Source organism: Anastrepha ludens, chromosome 6 (genome assembly GCF_028408465.1).
Source record: "Anastrepha ludens isolate Willacy chromosome 6, idAnaLude1.1, whole genome shotgun sequence".
NCBI classification, from domain to species: domain Eukaryota; kingdom Metazoa; phylum Arthropoda; class Insecta; order Diptera; family Tephritidae; genus Anastrepha; species Anastrepha ludens.
In genome coordinates, this window is record NC_071502.1 from 44,555,993 (window position 1) to 44,570,140 (window position 14,148).

At 36.0% G+C, this 14,148-nt stretch overlaps 1 protein-coding gene across 14 annotated transcripts in view; it reads left to right on the forward strand.

Moving 5' to 3' along the window:
- The window catches only part of LOC128867594 (high affinity cAMP-specific and IBMX-insensitive 3',5'-cyclic phosphodiesterase 8), a 422,601-nt gene that overhangs the window by 349,136 nt on the left and 59,317 nt on the right, over window positions 1-14,148 (forward strand). For 2 of the 14 annotated variants that reach the window (XM_054108965.1, XM_054108967.1), the window contains exons 1-2: window positions 2,399-2,552; window positions 10,800-13,247. The exons of 11 other annotated variants lie outside the window; for them this stretch is intronic. In XM_054108965.1, coding sequence (XP_053964940.1) covers window positions 11,196-13,247 — 2,052 coding nt within the window. In that variant the 5' untranslated portion in view covers window positions 2,399-2,552; window positions 10,800-11,195. Of the gene's footprint in view, window positions 1-2,398; window positions 2,553-10,755; window positions 13,248-14,148 lie in introns of those variants that run through there. One more of the 14 variants, XM_054108966.1, reaches the window with a different exon arrangement.

Here is a 14,148-nt window from a genome sequence, read left to right on the forward strand (position 1 = left end):
TCAATATTTTATTATTAATATTTTTTAAAAACTTATTGAAAAGATGTGCAATAACATGCAACTGATTTTATTAAAGTATCTTAAGCCATATTTCTGTAAAAAATTGAAAAAAAAGTGTTTTTTTTTAGCGCTAAACCCGCTCGCTGCTGTGTACATACTTACATACCCTATGATCCGAAAGTACCGGAAATGTTTAAATAAAACAAAACAGAGTTAAATTCCAGGCAAATTTATTTTATAACCGGTCTGAAGCAAAACACATGTGCCAACGTTTAACCCAGTCCTCCATGCACCCCTGGCAGGCCGGCGTAGGGATGGCCTTCAGCTGCTTCGTCGCATTCTCTTTGATCTCCTCTATCGACTGAAATCTCCTACCACGAAGTGGTAACAAACAAACACGAAGTGGGAAACAAAAAGAAGTCGCGCGGGGCCATATCAGGTAAATGTAGTGCTTACACGATGGTATTTACTTGATGTTTGGTCAAATAATTCAGCACAATTTGGGCTCGATGCGATGGCGCGTTATCATCACGCAAAATCCAAGAATTGTTTGCCTACATTTCCGGCCGTTTGCGACGTACAGCATCTCTCTAACGTTTCAAAACTGATAAATAGTGACAAATGTGTGTCTTACTGTTTAAATTAAACATTCCCAGTACTTTGTGATCATAGGGTATATTTTTTTTATGCCTGCGTATGTATGGAAAATTATGTTGTTTTAAGCAATTATCAGAGCTGACGGTAGTATGTGCGAGTGACCAAAGGAGCTAAAAGTAGACTCACCGTCTACATACCATAGTTTACATACTTATATATAATTTCCCATTTTTTTCTCGGTAGACGGCTGTAGTGATCGATATCTCGCAAAGTAACTATCAAACAATTTAAAGTGTATGTTCGTTGTCAAGGCAACATTTCACACTAAAAAAAACTTTTGGGCTGTTTTTTGTTTGTTCTATTCAGTTGTAAGTTACAGGGTGCTAACAATGGAAGTCAGCAAAGAGAAAATTCAGTACATTTTACAGTTTTTCTTTAATAAAGGCGAAAATGCGAGTCAGGCTGCTAAAATTGCGAATGGTGTTTATGGTTCCGATACTGTAACAATTTTGTTATGTGCAATTTTAGTTTCGTGGATTCCGTTCGGGCATTTTTGATGTTGAAAAAAATGTGGATAATGTTGATAAAATCACAAAAATATTTGAGATTGACCGGCATGTTAGTGTTCGTAGCATCGCCCAGCAGCTAGAGAGCGACTATTAAACAGTTTTAAACCATTTGCGCAAAGATTTTACGCAAAAATATTGGATATATTTTTCCTCGAAGTAATATATGCATTTTTTTTAATGTTTTTCAATCCGTTACGGCAATGCGGTCGTACAAAACGCAAAGGGGTGCCACAATAAAATTTTTGCCATACAAATCAGCTGTTCTATGTTGTATGGCACCTATTGTGACGTAGGCGGTATTTTTTCGTTCCGACAAGACCAGCGTACGAACAATGAATTCGTTACTCAGTCAAATGCGGTGCTGCAACGTACTCTTTCTGACGAGCCTATTAGTAAGCACAATCAGACCTGATATGAAATAAAAAAGAACTCTTGTGATGAAGTTTTCGCGTGACGTCAACCAAAACCGTAATGTATGATTACTATTTCGTGACGAAAATGATTCGCATTTATTGAGTTATTTAACGGCATTTTTAAAATGTTGTCTACTACTGAAATACAAAGCAAACGATGTGATTTTAGCAACGATTCGGGTGATTAGAAATACTTCATTTCCGTTTTGAAATCCAGCGCATACTTTGTGTAATGAAATTTATAACATCAATTGTATGCTTCTAATCGCGCTCTCGTCACTCAAAAATCTTGACTCAGAGACATTTTTATTTTTCTTTTTTTTTCATTGACTTCAATACATATATATTAGATACACATACACACATGTTAGTACCCTTGTTGATAACGGATCTTATCACTGTCAATCAAAGTCAAGTGAAGAGAAGGCAAAATAAAACAAAATAAAGAAACTGAAAATGTATAGAAAATTTTACAAAATTTACTATGAGAGCAAAGAGTAGCAGTGAGAGCAAGCGGTTGCAAATTGCAATTTGAAATTATTTAAAATTGTTTTCACAACGTTCCAACAACAATGAATTTAACAATAGGGCGCACCACACCTACAAGATCAGCGTATAAATGTGTGCATGTGTATATGTAGTTGTAGTACTTATTAACAGACACGCCGAAGAGCTTTAGTACGAGCACCAATACCAGCATGTGATTCATGCGCAACAACACCTACACCTACAACGGTAAGTCGCTTAAATCAATTGGCATAACAATTAGAGCGCTGGCGGCGATCCGTAAAGCGCTGAACAACTTGCCGGAAGAAGTGTTGGCCGCAGTGATAGCAGAGATGGCTAAGTGAATAGTGAGCTTTGAACAGTGAACAGTGCATTGATATATACGCATACAGACATACCTGACAATGTCTACAATTTTGTGATATGAGTGATAAGGATCATATAAATGTTTGACAAAATGAAATATGTATACATAAAAATTTTTTTTAAAATTAAATATATATAAAAATTTTAAAAAGTTAAAAAAAATTTAATAAAGTTAAAAAAATATACCAAATTAAAAAACAAAAAAAAAAGCAATAAAAGAAATTAAAAATTTAAAGCGGAAGAAATAGAAAAATGAAACAAAAAAGCAGTTAACGGTTGAGAAAATAATAGAAATATACACCTATGTGTTGGCGTGTGTGCGTATGTTAAGAGCCAGCTCAAATAATTTGGTGTTAAAAAGTTAAAAATAATTCAGTTGAAATTGTTTACTTTATTTAAATGAGCTCATCAACATCGTCACGCCTGTAATGGGTGCAATACTTACGTGAAAAAGCCGTCCGCGCATACATACGCTTTTTTCTTTGAATTTTCGCATACGTCCCAAGGCTGTGCGAGACAAGTGAAAGCATTTCAGTTGCTGTCTTCACCCGCCTGCTGCAAAACAAATAATATTACAATTTAAGTGGTTCATCGTCTCGAATGCAGGCCGCGAAATCGTGTTTCGTGTTTCGGGTTTTGTAATTTTCTTTTTTCAATTTTGTCACACACTTTTCTTTTTCGCTGTTACCTTCGGAAAGTCTGACTGTCTACTTTGTTTACTTTACTTGCTTTTCACCTTTTTTAAATTTTTTTTTTACATTTTCGCCTCTTTACCGCCATTGCTTGTCAAAAAAGCTTAAAATAAATAAATTTAATTCCGGCCATTAATCACGAAAAACGAAAAGCCAACGCTATGTGATGCCACAAAAAAGGATTTAAGTTGCTAGAAAAAAAAAACTTTTTTTGGAATTTGCTTATTCAGCGCAATAATTAGTGACGTAAAACATTGTTTGAACAATAAATATCATAACAATGTTTTTTTTCTTTATTTCTTTTTTGAGTGATAAAGTGCGAATGGCATAGGGTTAGCACATATTTGCACGTTTCCATGCAGTGAAATACTGAAATGAAATACTTATTTACTTTATTTTGCGGAATTCACACATTTTTTATATATATTTAATATACAGCGATGAAAAGAAAAACTAGAAATTTTAAGAAAATATTAGCGCAATTGGATACTTACTAGGGAAAAAGCTAATACAGCTGCTTTTGGCAAAATTTCAAGACCAGTTCACTACTGAAATTAATTATGGATCACATTAAAATAAAAAAATTGTAAATTTATGCATTCACATAAATTAATAAAATTTTAAAAAATCAACAGGAACAGCCTTGTAGTTCATTCTCAAAATCGCGAAAATCGTTCAAAAAATCTTTTTGATAGTAAAAGTTTTCCTCAAAATCTTTCTCGAATGTAAAAAATTTTTTTTTAAGAACAATAGTTTCTTTTAAAATTTGGGGGGGCGCAAAATTGACTTTAGAGACATGCTCTAATAGGCTCTTCTCTGTTAGATTCTTCTAGACACGATGTTAAAAAAAATTTACCCGCCCTAATGTACATATGTATATGCATCTAAAATCACGCTCTTATAATGGGTAAATTCGCTAATTTGCGGGATTTTCTTATATTTTATAAGACTAAAAAAAATTTTTTTTTTTTTTAATTTTTTCTTTTTTATTTTTAAATTTTTTTTTTAATTCGGCAAACTTCTACGTTCAATTTTTCAAAAATTTTACATTTGTGTTTTTATAATTTTTTTTTTTTCATTCGACAAACTGCCACGTATTCCATTGAAAATACTAACGATATTTCTCATGAACGGGCACAGGAGACCGGCACACAAGCATGTCGATTTGTGAAAAAAAATCTTTCATAAGCGGGGGCGAAACTTCAGTAAGCGATTAACTTTGTCTCTGTTTTTTGGTATTTTTTGTGACAAACCGTATCTTTCTTTTCGTTCTTTTTAAACGAATTGACTCATATATTTTAGCTTTTAGTTTTGCTGATCCCCTGTTACGGCATAGTAAAATAATAAATCGTAGTGTTTGCTTTAGTTTATGGGAAGAACAACTGGTGATTTGCAAGCACAATTCAGTTCAAAGTTGATAGTTGTAAAATGTCATCAATTAAAAAAGTTATTAAAATTGAATAAAAAAAAAATAGAGATAATAAATGACTATTAAAGTAAACAAGTTGTTTGTGGTAGAATAGCGACAAAAAGTCACTAGGGTCGATAGGAGGGAGCATAAAAATGTTCAATGCCAGAGTAAATTAAATATTAAACTAAGAAATACACAATGTGATGGAGTAAAAATGTATAATTTATATTTGGAGTAATTTGCTAAAGACGAGGAACCATAACTTGCCAATATTTGGTCCCCTAAAAAAAATTAAAAAAAGGCAAACAGGCTGATGGTTGGTTAGAAAAATCATTTTTTCGCCTTCAAAATATGCTCCATTCAAAGCAATACTCATACCGGTTAGTCCTTTTAAACGCGTTTGAAGATATCTTCTTCAGCCTCTTCAGCGAGTTTTCCTTAATGGCCTCTGTCGATTCAAAACGGCGTCCGTAGAGTGGCAATTTAAATTTTAGGAAAAGGAAAAAGTCACAGTGGACTAAATCCGTTGAATACGGTGGTTGTTCGATAATATTTGTTGAGTTTTTGATCAAAAAAGTGTTCACAATATTAGGCTTGTGAGACGGTGCGTTATCATGGTGCAATATCCATGAGTTTTCTTTCCCCGAATTGAGCCGTTTCCTATGCGCATTCTCTCTCAATCGACGCATAACTCCCAAATAATATTCTTTATTTACTGTAGAACCATTTGGAATGAATTCCGCGTGCACAACACCACGATAAACAAAGAAAACGAGTAGCATGACTTTCACTTTTGACCGGCTTTGACGTGGTTTTTTAGGTTTCGGCTCATGTGGATAGCATCATTCAGCCGTCTGCTGACTAGTTTGCATGTCAAACTCATTTACCCACGTCTCATCACCTGTTATGATGCGCTGGATAAACGTTGAGTCCGAATTCACTTGCTTAAGCATGTCTTCAGCCACCTTCTTCCGATAAATTTTTTGAAAGAAATTCAACACTCTTGCAACGAGTCGAGCAGCCACGCTGATTCGTGAGCCACGCTAAGGTCACGAGCCACTTCCCTCAAACTTAAATGATGGTTTTCCAGCACCATTTGAGGCATTTGACTTTGTCGACGTTTTCATTCACTGAAGATATTGATGGGCGACCAGATCGGGGCAAATCTTTCACGTCTTCTCGACCCTCTGCAAAAGCTTTATACCACTCGTGGACCTGTGTTTTTAACAAATCACACTCGTCATAGGCTTTCTGCAATATTTTCAATGATTTGGCACTCGAAATCCCATTCAAAACGCAAAAAAGACAAATTCTTTGTTCGATATTTTTATCCCAAGTGAAAATCGCAGAGCACACCTGTGGTGACTGATATAATTAAATGCCAAACACAAGCTAATTGGCAGATCACGCTCAAACTCTGCGACACTATAGAGGACAGTTGTGCCAACATTCCAGCACGTGCTTTTTAAATTAACAATTTCGGATATTTTTTTTGACAGAATGTATAAGTATATAAGTATATCTATTCAAAGAGAAGAACTGACCTCATTATTGTCAGTTGCCTTTTCCGGTTTGAGAATTGGGTTGCCTTTTTCAAGATGAGCTACTCATATGAGATTAATTAATAAAATCAGATACATATCTTAGCACAGTTCCATATAAAAGGTGGGCAAAGCTTGCCTAAGAAATTCGTTCTGAAACTTTTAAATGCCTTGCGACATGTGAATGTTATAGAGCCTCACGTCCATGCTCTCGATGATTGTATTACCAGAGCGGAATCGCTGGAACCACTGCATTACTGGTGCATTTTATATTGTGTCCATAAATAGCACAAATTTGTTGGGAACTGTGCCGAATTTTCAGTTTGGTCGTAGTGATATCGAAGAACGTATTGAGTTTTCTGTTTTCTATCTCTATTTCTGAACGCTGTAACATACGACAAATCTGCGAAAGAACTGGCTTCGAAACACATCGTCTTGAATGAAAATCGTCAAGAATTTTTACTTCAAATCCTCATACTGGTATTAGTTATCATATCCGCTTGTCATGCTTGACGCAGCGTTTCTTCGACCTACTTGAGGAAGTATTTTATTATGCACAGCGGGTGCTACTAAAAAAAATAATGACGTAAGATCAACAATAAGCCAAACTTTTGGGAATTAGGTAATATTTTTTATAACCGCAAATAATAGAGAGCATACACAAATATGTATGGCTTTACATACCAACAAACAGAAACAGGTACATTTGTTAATAAAATACATATTCAGCTGGCAATTGTGCTCTCGTTAAGAGAACAACACTTTACCAAATGGATTGATGGCAACATGAGAGTGTTGGTTTTGATTGTCTTTTGTATATATAGAAGTATTCGTAACTGCATACTGGAAAATTACAACAAACACAAGAAGCAAAGTTTGCTTAAGCAAAATTACTAAAGAAAAGGCATGTACTCGTACATACACATCTATTAAAAAATAATACTTGAACATTTTTTATACGAGCGATAAAACATATTAACATCTGTTCAAATGACTTAGATCGATTTGTGGTCATACGCGCGAATATGTGGGTACATATGTACATATAAATTGTTTTTGAATGCAAGCCCGGTAGGGAAGTGATCTATGTATTTTGAAGGTAATTAATGAATCACCTTTAGTTCATAGATGTCTACCCATACCTAGACAAAAAATTGTATGTACCAATTTTTATTTTCATTTACAAAACTCTTCTTTTAAGTTAGATAGGGGCACTGAAATCATTTGAGTAAACTTCTAAGAATAATAAATTTGCCACTATTGTTAGTAGTGGGTGTCTTAACCAACCATTGTCCGATGGAAATCAACAGGACTGCAAGTCTATTTCGAGTTAGCTTTTAAAAGGATTATGAAGCGAAAGCATTTCGGCATTGATTGCTTGGCGATCATAGTTTTGAGGTTATTATGCGCACACACCAAGAATATTTCGTTCAACAATATTTCGGGTGGTAACATTTTTCCTCAGAATCTTTCTCAAGTTAAAAAAAAAAAATTGTGTAATAAAAATAGCTTCCTTTGAAATTTCCGTGGCTCAAAATTAGCATCTTAAACATCACTTTTTAACTGCGCCTGAGGAAATATCACGCAGGGATATTAGCCATGTGCCAAATTGAATATCTCCTTATTTTCTATTTGCTTTACTTCAACCATTTAATAGTAACTTCTCACCAGGTTTATCATTTATTTTCTTTCTGCGGCCACACCTGCACGCTACCAGGTCTAAGCTTCTGTGAGTTATTAAATATAACTCGAAAAGTTATGGGGATTCTATTAAGAAACTTACAGAAATTACGACGCATAGATTCAACTAAGGGAAATCTGAGAAAGGGTGATCTTCAAAGGTGAAAAGAAATAGTTTTTCCAAAAGTTTTCAATACAAAATAATTTTTTTTTTAGAAAGTATTTTTTTTATCCTACAAAAATATATATATATAAATGTGCAAAAGAACTGAATATATTGTATTTCAAAACAAAAAAAATTTCAAAATATAGCGAATTCCTTCATTATTTCCCCTCATTTTTGAACAGCTATAACTTTTTTTCAACTTCTCCGAATTTAATTTTTTTTTTTTTTGTTAAATGAAGCTTAAAATGTAACCTTTCTAACACCATATGACATGACATGATGTGATTGGCAGCACTGGAGATAGATGACTCCAACGACATCTATTGACAAAATACGAAAAGACTTTTTCGACTACCCAATATTTCACTTAAAAAACTCTATCCGAAATTTCACCATTGAATAAATCTCAAAGTTAATAAATCTTTTCGGCTTATTTCTTATTCTCTCAAACCTACAAATAAACCAAGTTTAAAATTTTTAAAAGAATTGACAACAATGCCCAAAATAATTGGATTACTGTACATGGAAGCGCTCATATGACGATCTACATTCCTATTACAATATAAAACTTCGGTTCTGAGGAAAGGAAGTCTTGCTCAGATTTGATTTGACTGTATCTTTATAATATTGAGTTTTCCAAACAGAGGTGTTATTTTGATATTCAAAGAAAACTGCTATTTTCTTAAATACATGATCGGATGTTTATTTCATTATAAAGAGGAAGGTTAATAGTGGACTTACAGGACAATATCCTTTTCATGAAATTTTCCATAACCCAATTGCAAAGTGGCTGCCCTGTGTCCTCAATAGCCTCACAAATTCCATCTTTGAGGATTTGAATCCACCCTGGGCTTTAGATGTAGACCTTCTCTTTCACTTGGCCCCAAAGAAAAAGTTACAAGGTGTTAAAACACAAGATCTCGGTGGCCAATTGTAATCACCTCTTCGAGAGATAACACGGTCCGCAAACTTTTACCGTAAAAGATCAATGATTTCGTTGCTTGTGTGGCACGTGGCGCCGTCTTGTTGAAAATAAACGTTGCCCAGATCAATACCATCCGATTCCGGCTGTAAAAAATCATTAATCATCTCTCGATAGCGCAATCCATTCACCAATAACACTTACTATTGGAAAACCCTTTATTAGCATTATTAACCCGCCATTTAAAACCTTCGATTGGGCACGCGAATCCTGTTTGAGGATCCTTTTTAAAAGTTTAAGTCGATAGAAAATTAAATTTTAGGCTTCCAGGTAGCTCAAGTCGTTAGCTGTAATAGAAATATGTTAAATTCGTGTACAAATTCGAAAGGCCAGTCTGGCCAGACGGAGGGTTAAAAAAGTAACATATTTTCGATAGCACTAAATCGTCTGTGGACCTATAAAATAATGTCGTAAAATTCAAACTTAAACGGGCTTTAAAAAAATTGTAAACCTCTGCCGCCTATATATTTGTCTACCAACGGCTTCAAAGCAACCTCCAGAATACTTTCCCGATAATATTTCGCATTTACCTTGACGCCAGGCTCGATGAAAATGATTGGAGAGCGCCCATCTGTGGTTGCAGCGGCCCAAACCGTTAGCTGTGGCGAATGCTGCCTCCTGCTGGTCAATCGATGACTCAAATTCGCTTATAAACTGTTGGGCAAATAAAGCCTATCGTTTTGGGAGTTTATGAATTGCTCAATTCGAAAACTTTTCTCGTCAAAAAACACTCACTTCAGAAATTGACCGCTTTCGGCTGAGCGAAGCAACTCCATCGCTCTCTCAAGTCTGACTTGTGGCTGCTTTCGTGCCTTTTGGATCTTGTAAGGCTTGACTTTGAGATAATTTTTCAGTATGCGGCGGATGCTACGGATGGTTGTGATTTTCCAACTAAGTCCAGCAATCACACAATTAAGTTTGAAATCCATTACTGATTTTCTTTCTTTGCGTTTACTGTCGGCAAAATGCTTCCACGCGCTTGTAAACAATACTCTGGACTGTCATTTAGTCAACTAACAGACAGCTGCTGCCCGTGCATCATACCACACACCCTCTCAGAATTGTGTATAAGTTTTATTAATAGCTGTGACTATGCAAAGTACTCCATGCAAGTTTCATAATGCGATTTCCATAAGTTTTTAAGTTATAATCAAACATATACCCCTGAAATTTTGCATGAGTTCGGAAACTTGACATTTTATCAAAAGAGAAGTTAAAATTTAAAGAATACATTTTCTGTATTTTCAAATACTTTTTTTTAAGTTTCATTGGTGTCTCTATTTCAAATTATAGTTACTGAAGGTAATTGTTCTCCGGGCACACGAGCGTACCTCTACATCCCCATGGAGAATGGCGACACTGTAATCTACTAAAATCACAGCTACTAGATAATTTTGGCTTTCGTAAATTATGGCCACTGTGCACCAGTTTGCTGTGTTCCTGCAGGGCAATCTTATAATCTTAGGTACTCACATATCGCTATTAGTTTATAGATATTTTAGTGATTGAAGGTTTGTTGTTGGCTGTGCTTACAAGCTATTTAAACTGTTAAGTTATTGTTTGGCAAGCGATTAAAACTTTGAAAGAGAGCTGGTGGAATTTTTTTCTAGTTATCAATTTATTCGAGAAACGTGCGACGTTATTCGAGACGGGCTGAATTGCTGACGTAAGAAGTGAAAAATCTGGCAAAGAGGCGATTTTTTAACCAATTCAGTGAAAATGGGGATATGTGTTTATAATAAAAACAACTGGACACTGAAAAATAAATAAATAAACACATATACATTTTGCGTTAAATATTTTTTCGAAAAAATTCAAAATAATCAATGCAAAAACTTTTCATAATAAATTTAAAAATTTTTACTTTTGAAATAGTTTGTAGGTTCTACGAAGCGCAACAAAAGTGATACTAATACAAAGTGAATGAAATGTGGTGAAGTAAAAATTTGTGGTTAAAAAAAAATAAAAGTGCGAAAAAAATTTTTAGGAAAATAAAAAGTTTTGATTTACTGAAATGTGGTGAAGTAAAAATTTGTGGTTAAAATAAGTTAAATGTCCGAAAAAAATTTTTAGGAAAATAAAAAATTTTGATTTACTGGAAGTTTTTTTCACAGTCGTTATAATTTTGAAGTGTTCAAGCATTCAACATGCAATTTTCAAACCTACAAGTATAAATATCAAATAGTTTTAACAGCGAAAATACTCTCCTTAAAATTGGCATCAACAGTCAACTTCTAACGAATCACTTCCCCACACAATTTGCATAAGAAAATGCATAAGTGTTTCGTAAAAATCGCAAATGTGTTTCGTCAAAAATCCACAAACCCTCCAACTGAAGTTGAGTATTTGAACGGCGTTTCGGAAGTGGATATGCGTCATGGTGGTGCATATCTAGACAATGTTGGCGAACGGGAAAGTAACGAGCGGGAAGTCGGTGAAGCGAACAGCGAGAAAGCCAACACACAAACGGCCGGCGTCAAAGACAAGCAACGACCCAATAACATTTCGAGCGATAAGCATAAGGAGTGCAGAGATAAGTGCAGCGATAATATCGATAAGACAATCAACGCCACCACCAGTACGAGTACAAGCATTATTACCAATGCTGCGAAGCCACAGCGCGTCGATGGTATCGTCAATAGCGTGTTGAATGAGCGAATAGCGGCGAGAAATAAGCGAGGAAACGAGGTCGTCAAGCAGAAGGAGAATAAGACTAAATACTTCTTGCGCAGCGCAACGTCACCAAGTCTAGGCAAGGTTGAACATGATGTAGGGATGATGAGCTCTACGGATATGAGTGATGTAGTCTATAGATGCAGCTACCAAGGCGGCGGGGCAGGTGAAAATAGAAATAGCGCGCGTAGTAGCACACGAAGTAGTGGTATATTTCGACTATTTTTGGGTAGCAGCAAGAAGAAGAAAAACGAGAAAGGGAAGGATAAGGAGAAGGAAAAAGAAAAGGAAAAGAAGAAAGAGTGTGGCAATGAAAAGGAAAAAGAAAAAGCGAAGAAAAAAGGGAAGGAAAAGGTAGCGCCATTAGCGGCAATGGAACCACAGCAATTGGGTTTCGACGAAGATGAGGAAAAAGCATTCACTAAAGTCAACAAGAGCTCAAACATTGCGCCAAAGGCGCTAAAGGAAATGCGTACTGACGCTGGCGTCGACAAAAAAAAAAACACCTCAAATGATATCAAAGCGGAACTGTTACACAGCACAAATGATAAAAGTGCGCGTAGAAAAATCGCCACTCATATAAACACAACAACCTGCGGCAAAGATATTGACGATAGCGACACACATCGGTATAGCGCAAAGGGGGATGTGGACGTTACGAGCGAAGCTGCGGTGGACATCAAGTGCATGCCACACCATGCAAAGACTAAATCCATTGAGGCGCACGATGAACGTAGCTACATTTCCGAGTACAAGTCCTTTGTCGAGGATGAAAGGCCTAACTTAATTGGCTCGCCATTCCCCGAAACGGAAGCTTTCAATTTTGAGAAGGCGCTTAATCGCAAAACGAGCGAACGCCACTCAAGCCCGTTAGTGGATATACAAAACAAATGTGGGGTCGATGTGAAAGCACAACTATCATCATCGCACGCCAATCTTAATGACTACATTCTGGGGCACACAAATGGATTAACACCAAAAACGCCTGAGGAGATCGAGTATGAGAAAAATATTGCAGCGGAGAGTGCTGACATTATGACACCACTTCCACAGAATCTTACGTTTCACTCGGCCCGCTTGTCTCTCAGTACTGGACGCACACTCGCCTCAGATATTGCCGATATGATACGCAATTTGGATGCGAATACATTGCGAATTAACAATATGACTGTTGAGGAAAAGATGGAGCTCATGAAGCGCTTCGAGCAACCACAACAGCAGCAGCAGCATGAAAAACAATTACAAACATCACAAATCCATCATCCACATTATCAAAATCATCACGCGTCCAACACAAATCAGCATAGCCCACTGCGGCGTGCGAGCAGTGCGCGGAATGTGAATCCCATGCGTCTGGCGATGGAAAACCGCATTGCTATGCAGGCTACAGCACTAACATCTACAACTGCATCAGTATCTGCGGCACAGCAACTACAAGGTGTTGGTGGCGGTGGTGCTGACGAATCTACGTGCGACTCAGATGGCGAGAATGTGGAGGTGGTATTGCGGCGCAAATTTGTGGACTATCCCGGCGGCGAGAAGGTGACAGTGTCGACGTGCCTCTACGAACGCCGCCAGCCGAAGTGTCCCAAACTGAAGTTGTTGGTGCAATCACAAAATAACGAGAATCGAGAGGAAGGAAGCGCTGAGGTAGGCAATATTAAACTTTGAGAAAATATAGTCCTTAAGGAATAATAGCGGAAAAAGTCCCAAAAAGGTGTTAGAAAAGTAAGGGTTAGAGTTCGCACACTTTGCCAAAGAAAAAGTTGGACATTTTTTCTTCAAGGTTGTTATCTAATATAATTAAGATTTTCATTCTTTCTTTTTACGCGTCATTCGCATTCTGCCACAACCTAAAAACATTTGTTGCTCTTTGCATAAGCGAAGTGCTGCCAAAAATAAAATTAAAGACTTTTTTCATATTAGTTGTATGGCAAATTATTGTTGTTTTCTTAGAAGTCCGAAAACACTTCTTTTTTTGTAAGTACCTAAGCTGCAATCGGTTTAAGTTCCAAAAGTCAACAAATGCGCAGTTGATCCAATTTAAGAGAAGAAAAAGTTCGCCATGGTTTTTTTGCTATATCTTGACAATCAAATTAACATAGTTAGAGTTTTTGAATTCATGAGCAATCACATCAGTTGGTGAGCAATGAAATAAGTGCCTGACCCAATGCACTTGTAATTTTAAATATTTGGTGAACAAAAAAATGTTTTTCATTAAATACAGCAGATTTTTTTGATATTTTGATTTTTGTAAAAAAAAAGCCATGTAATAAGAGAGAAAGTCATGCGCCCTTTCATGCAGAATGTAACAGTGAATATATCGTTAAAATCTGTCTGGGTTAGTAAGGTATTTACGCACAGTTTTTGACTTCCAGGTGTGGTGAACAAGTAAAAATCTAAAAAAGTAGTCATCCAAGGGATACCTCAAAAAGCAGCAGCAGTAAAAATGCATTTAAATTTTTTTTTTTTTTGTTTTTGATTCTGAAGATTCTGTTGTGAGTTACGATGAACACTGGAAAAAAACTCTTACGAAGCATTTCGGGATTTT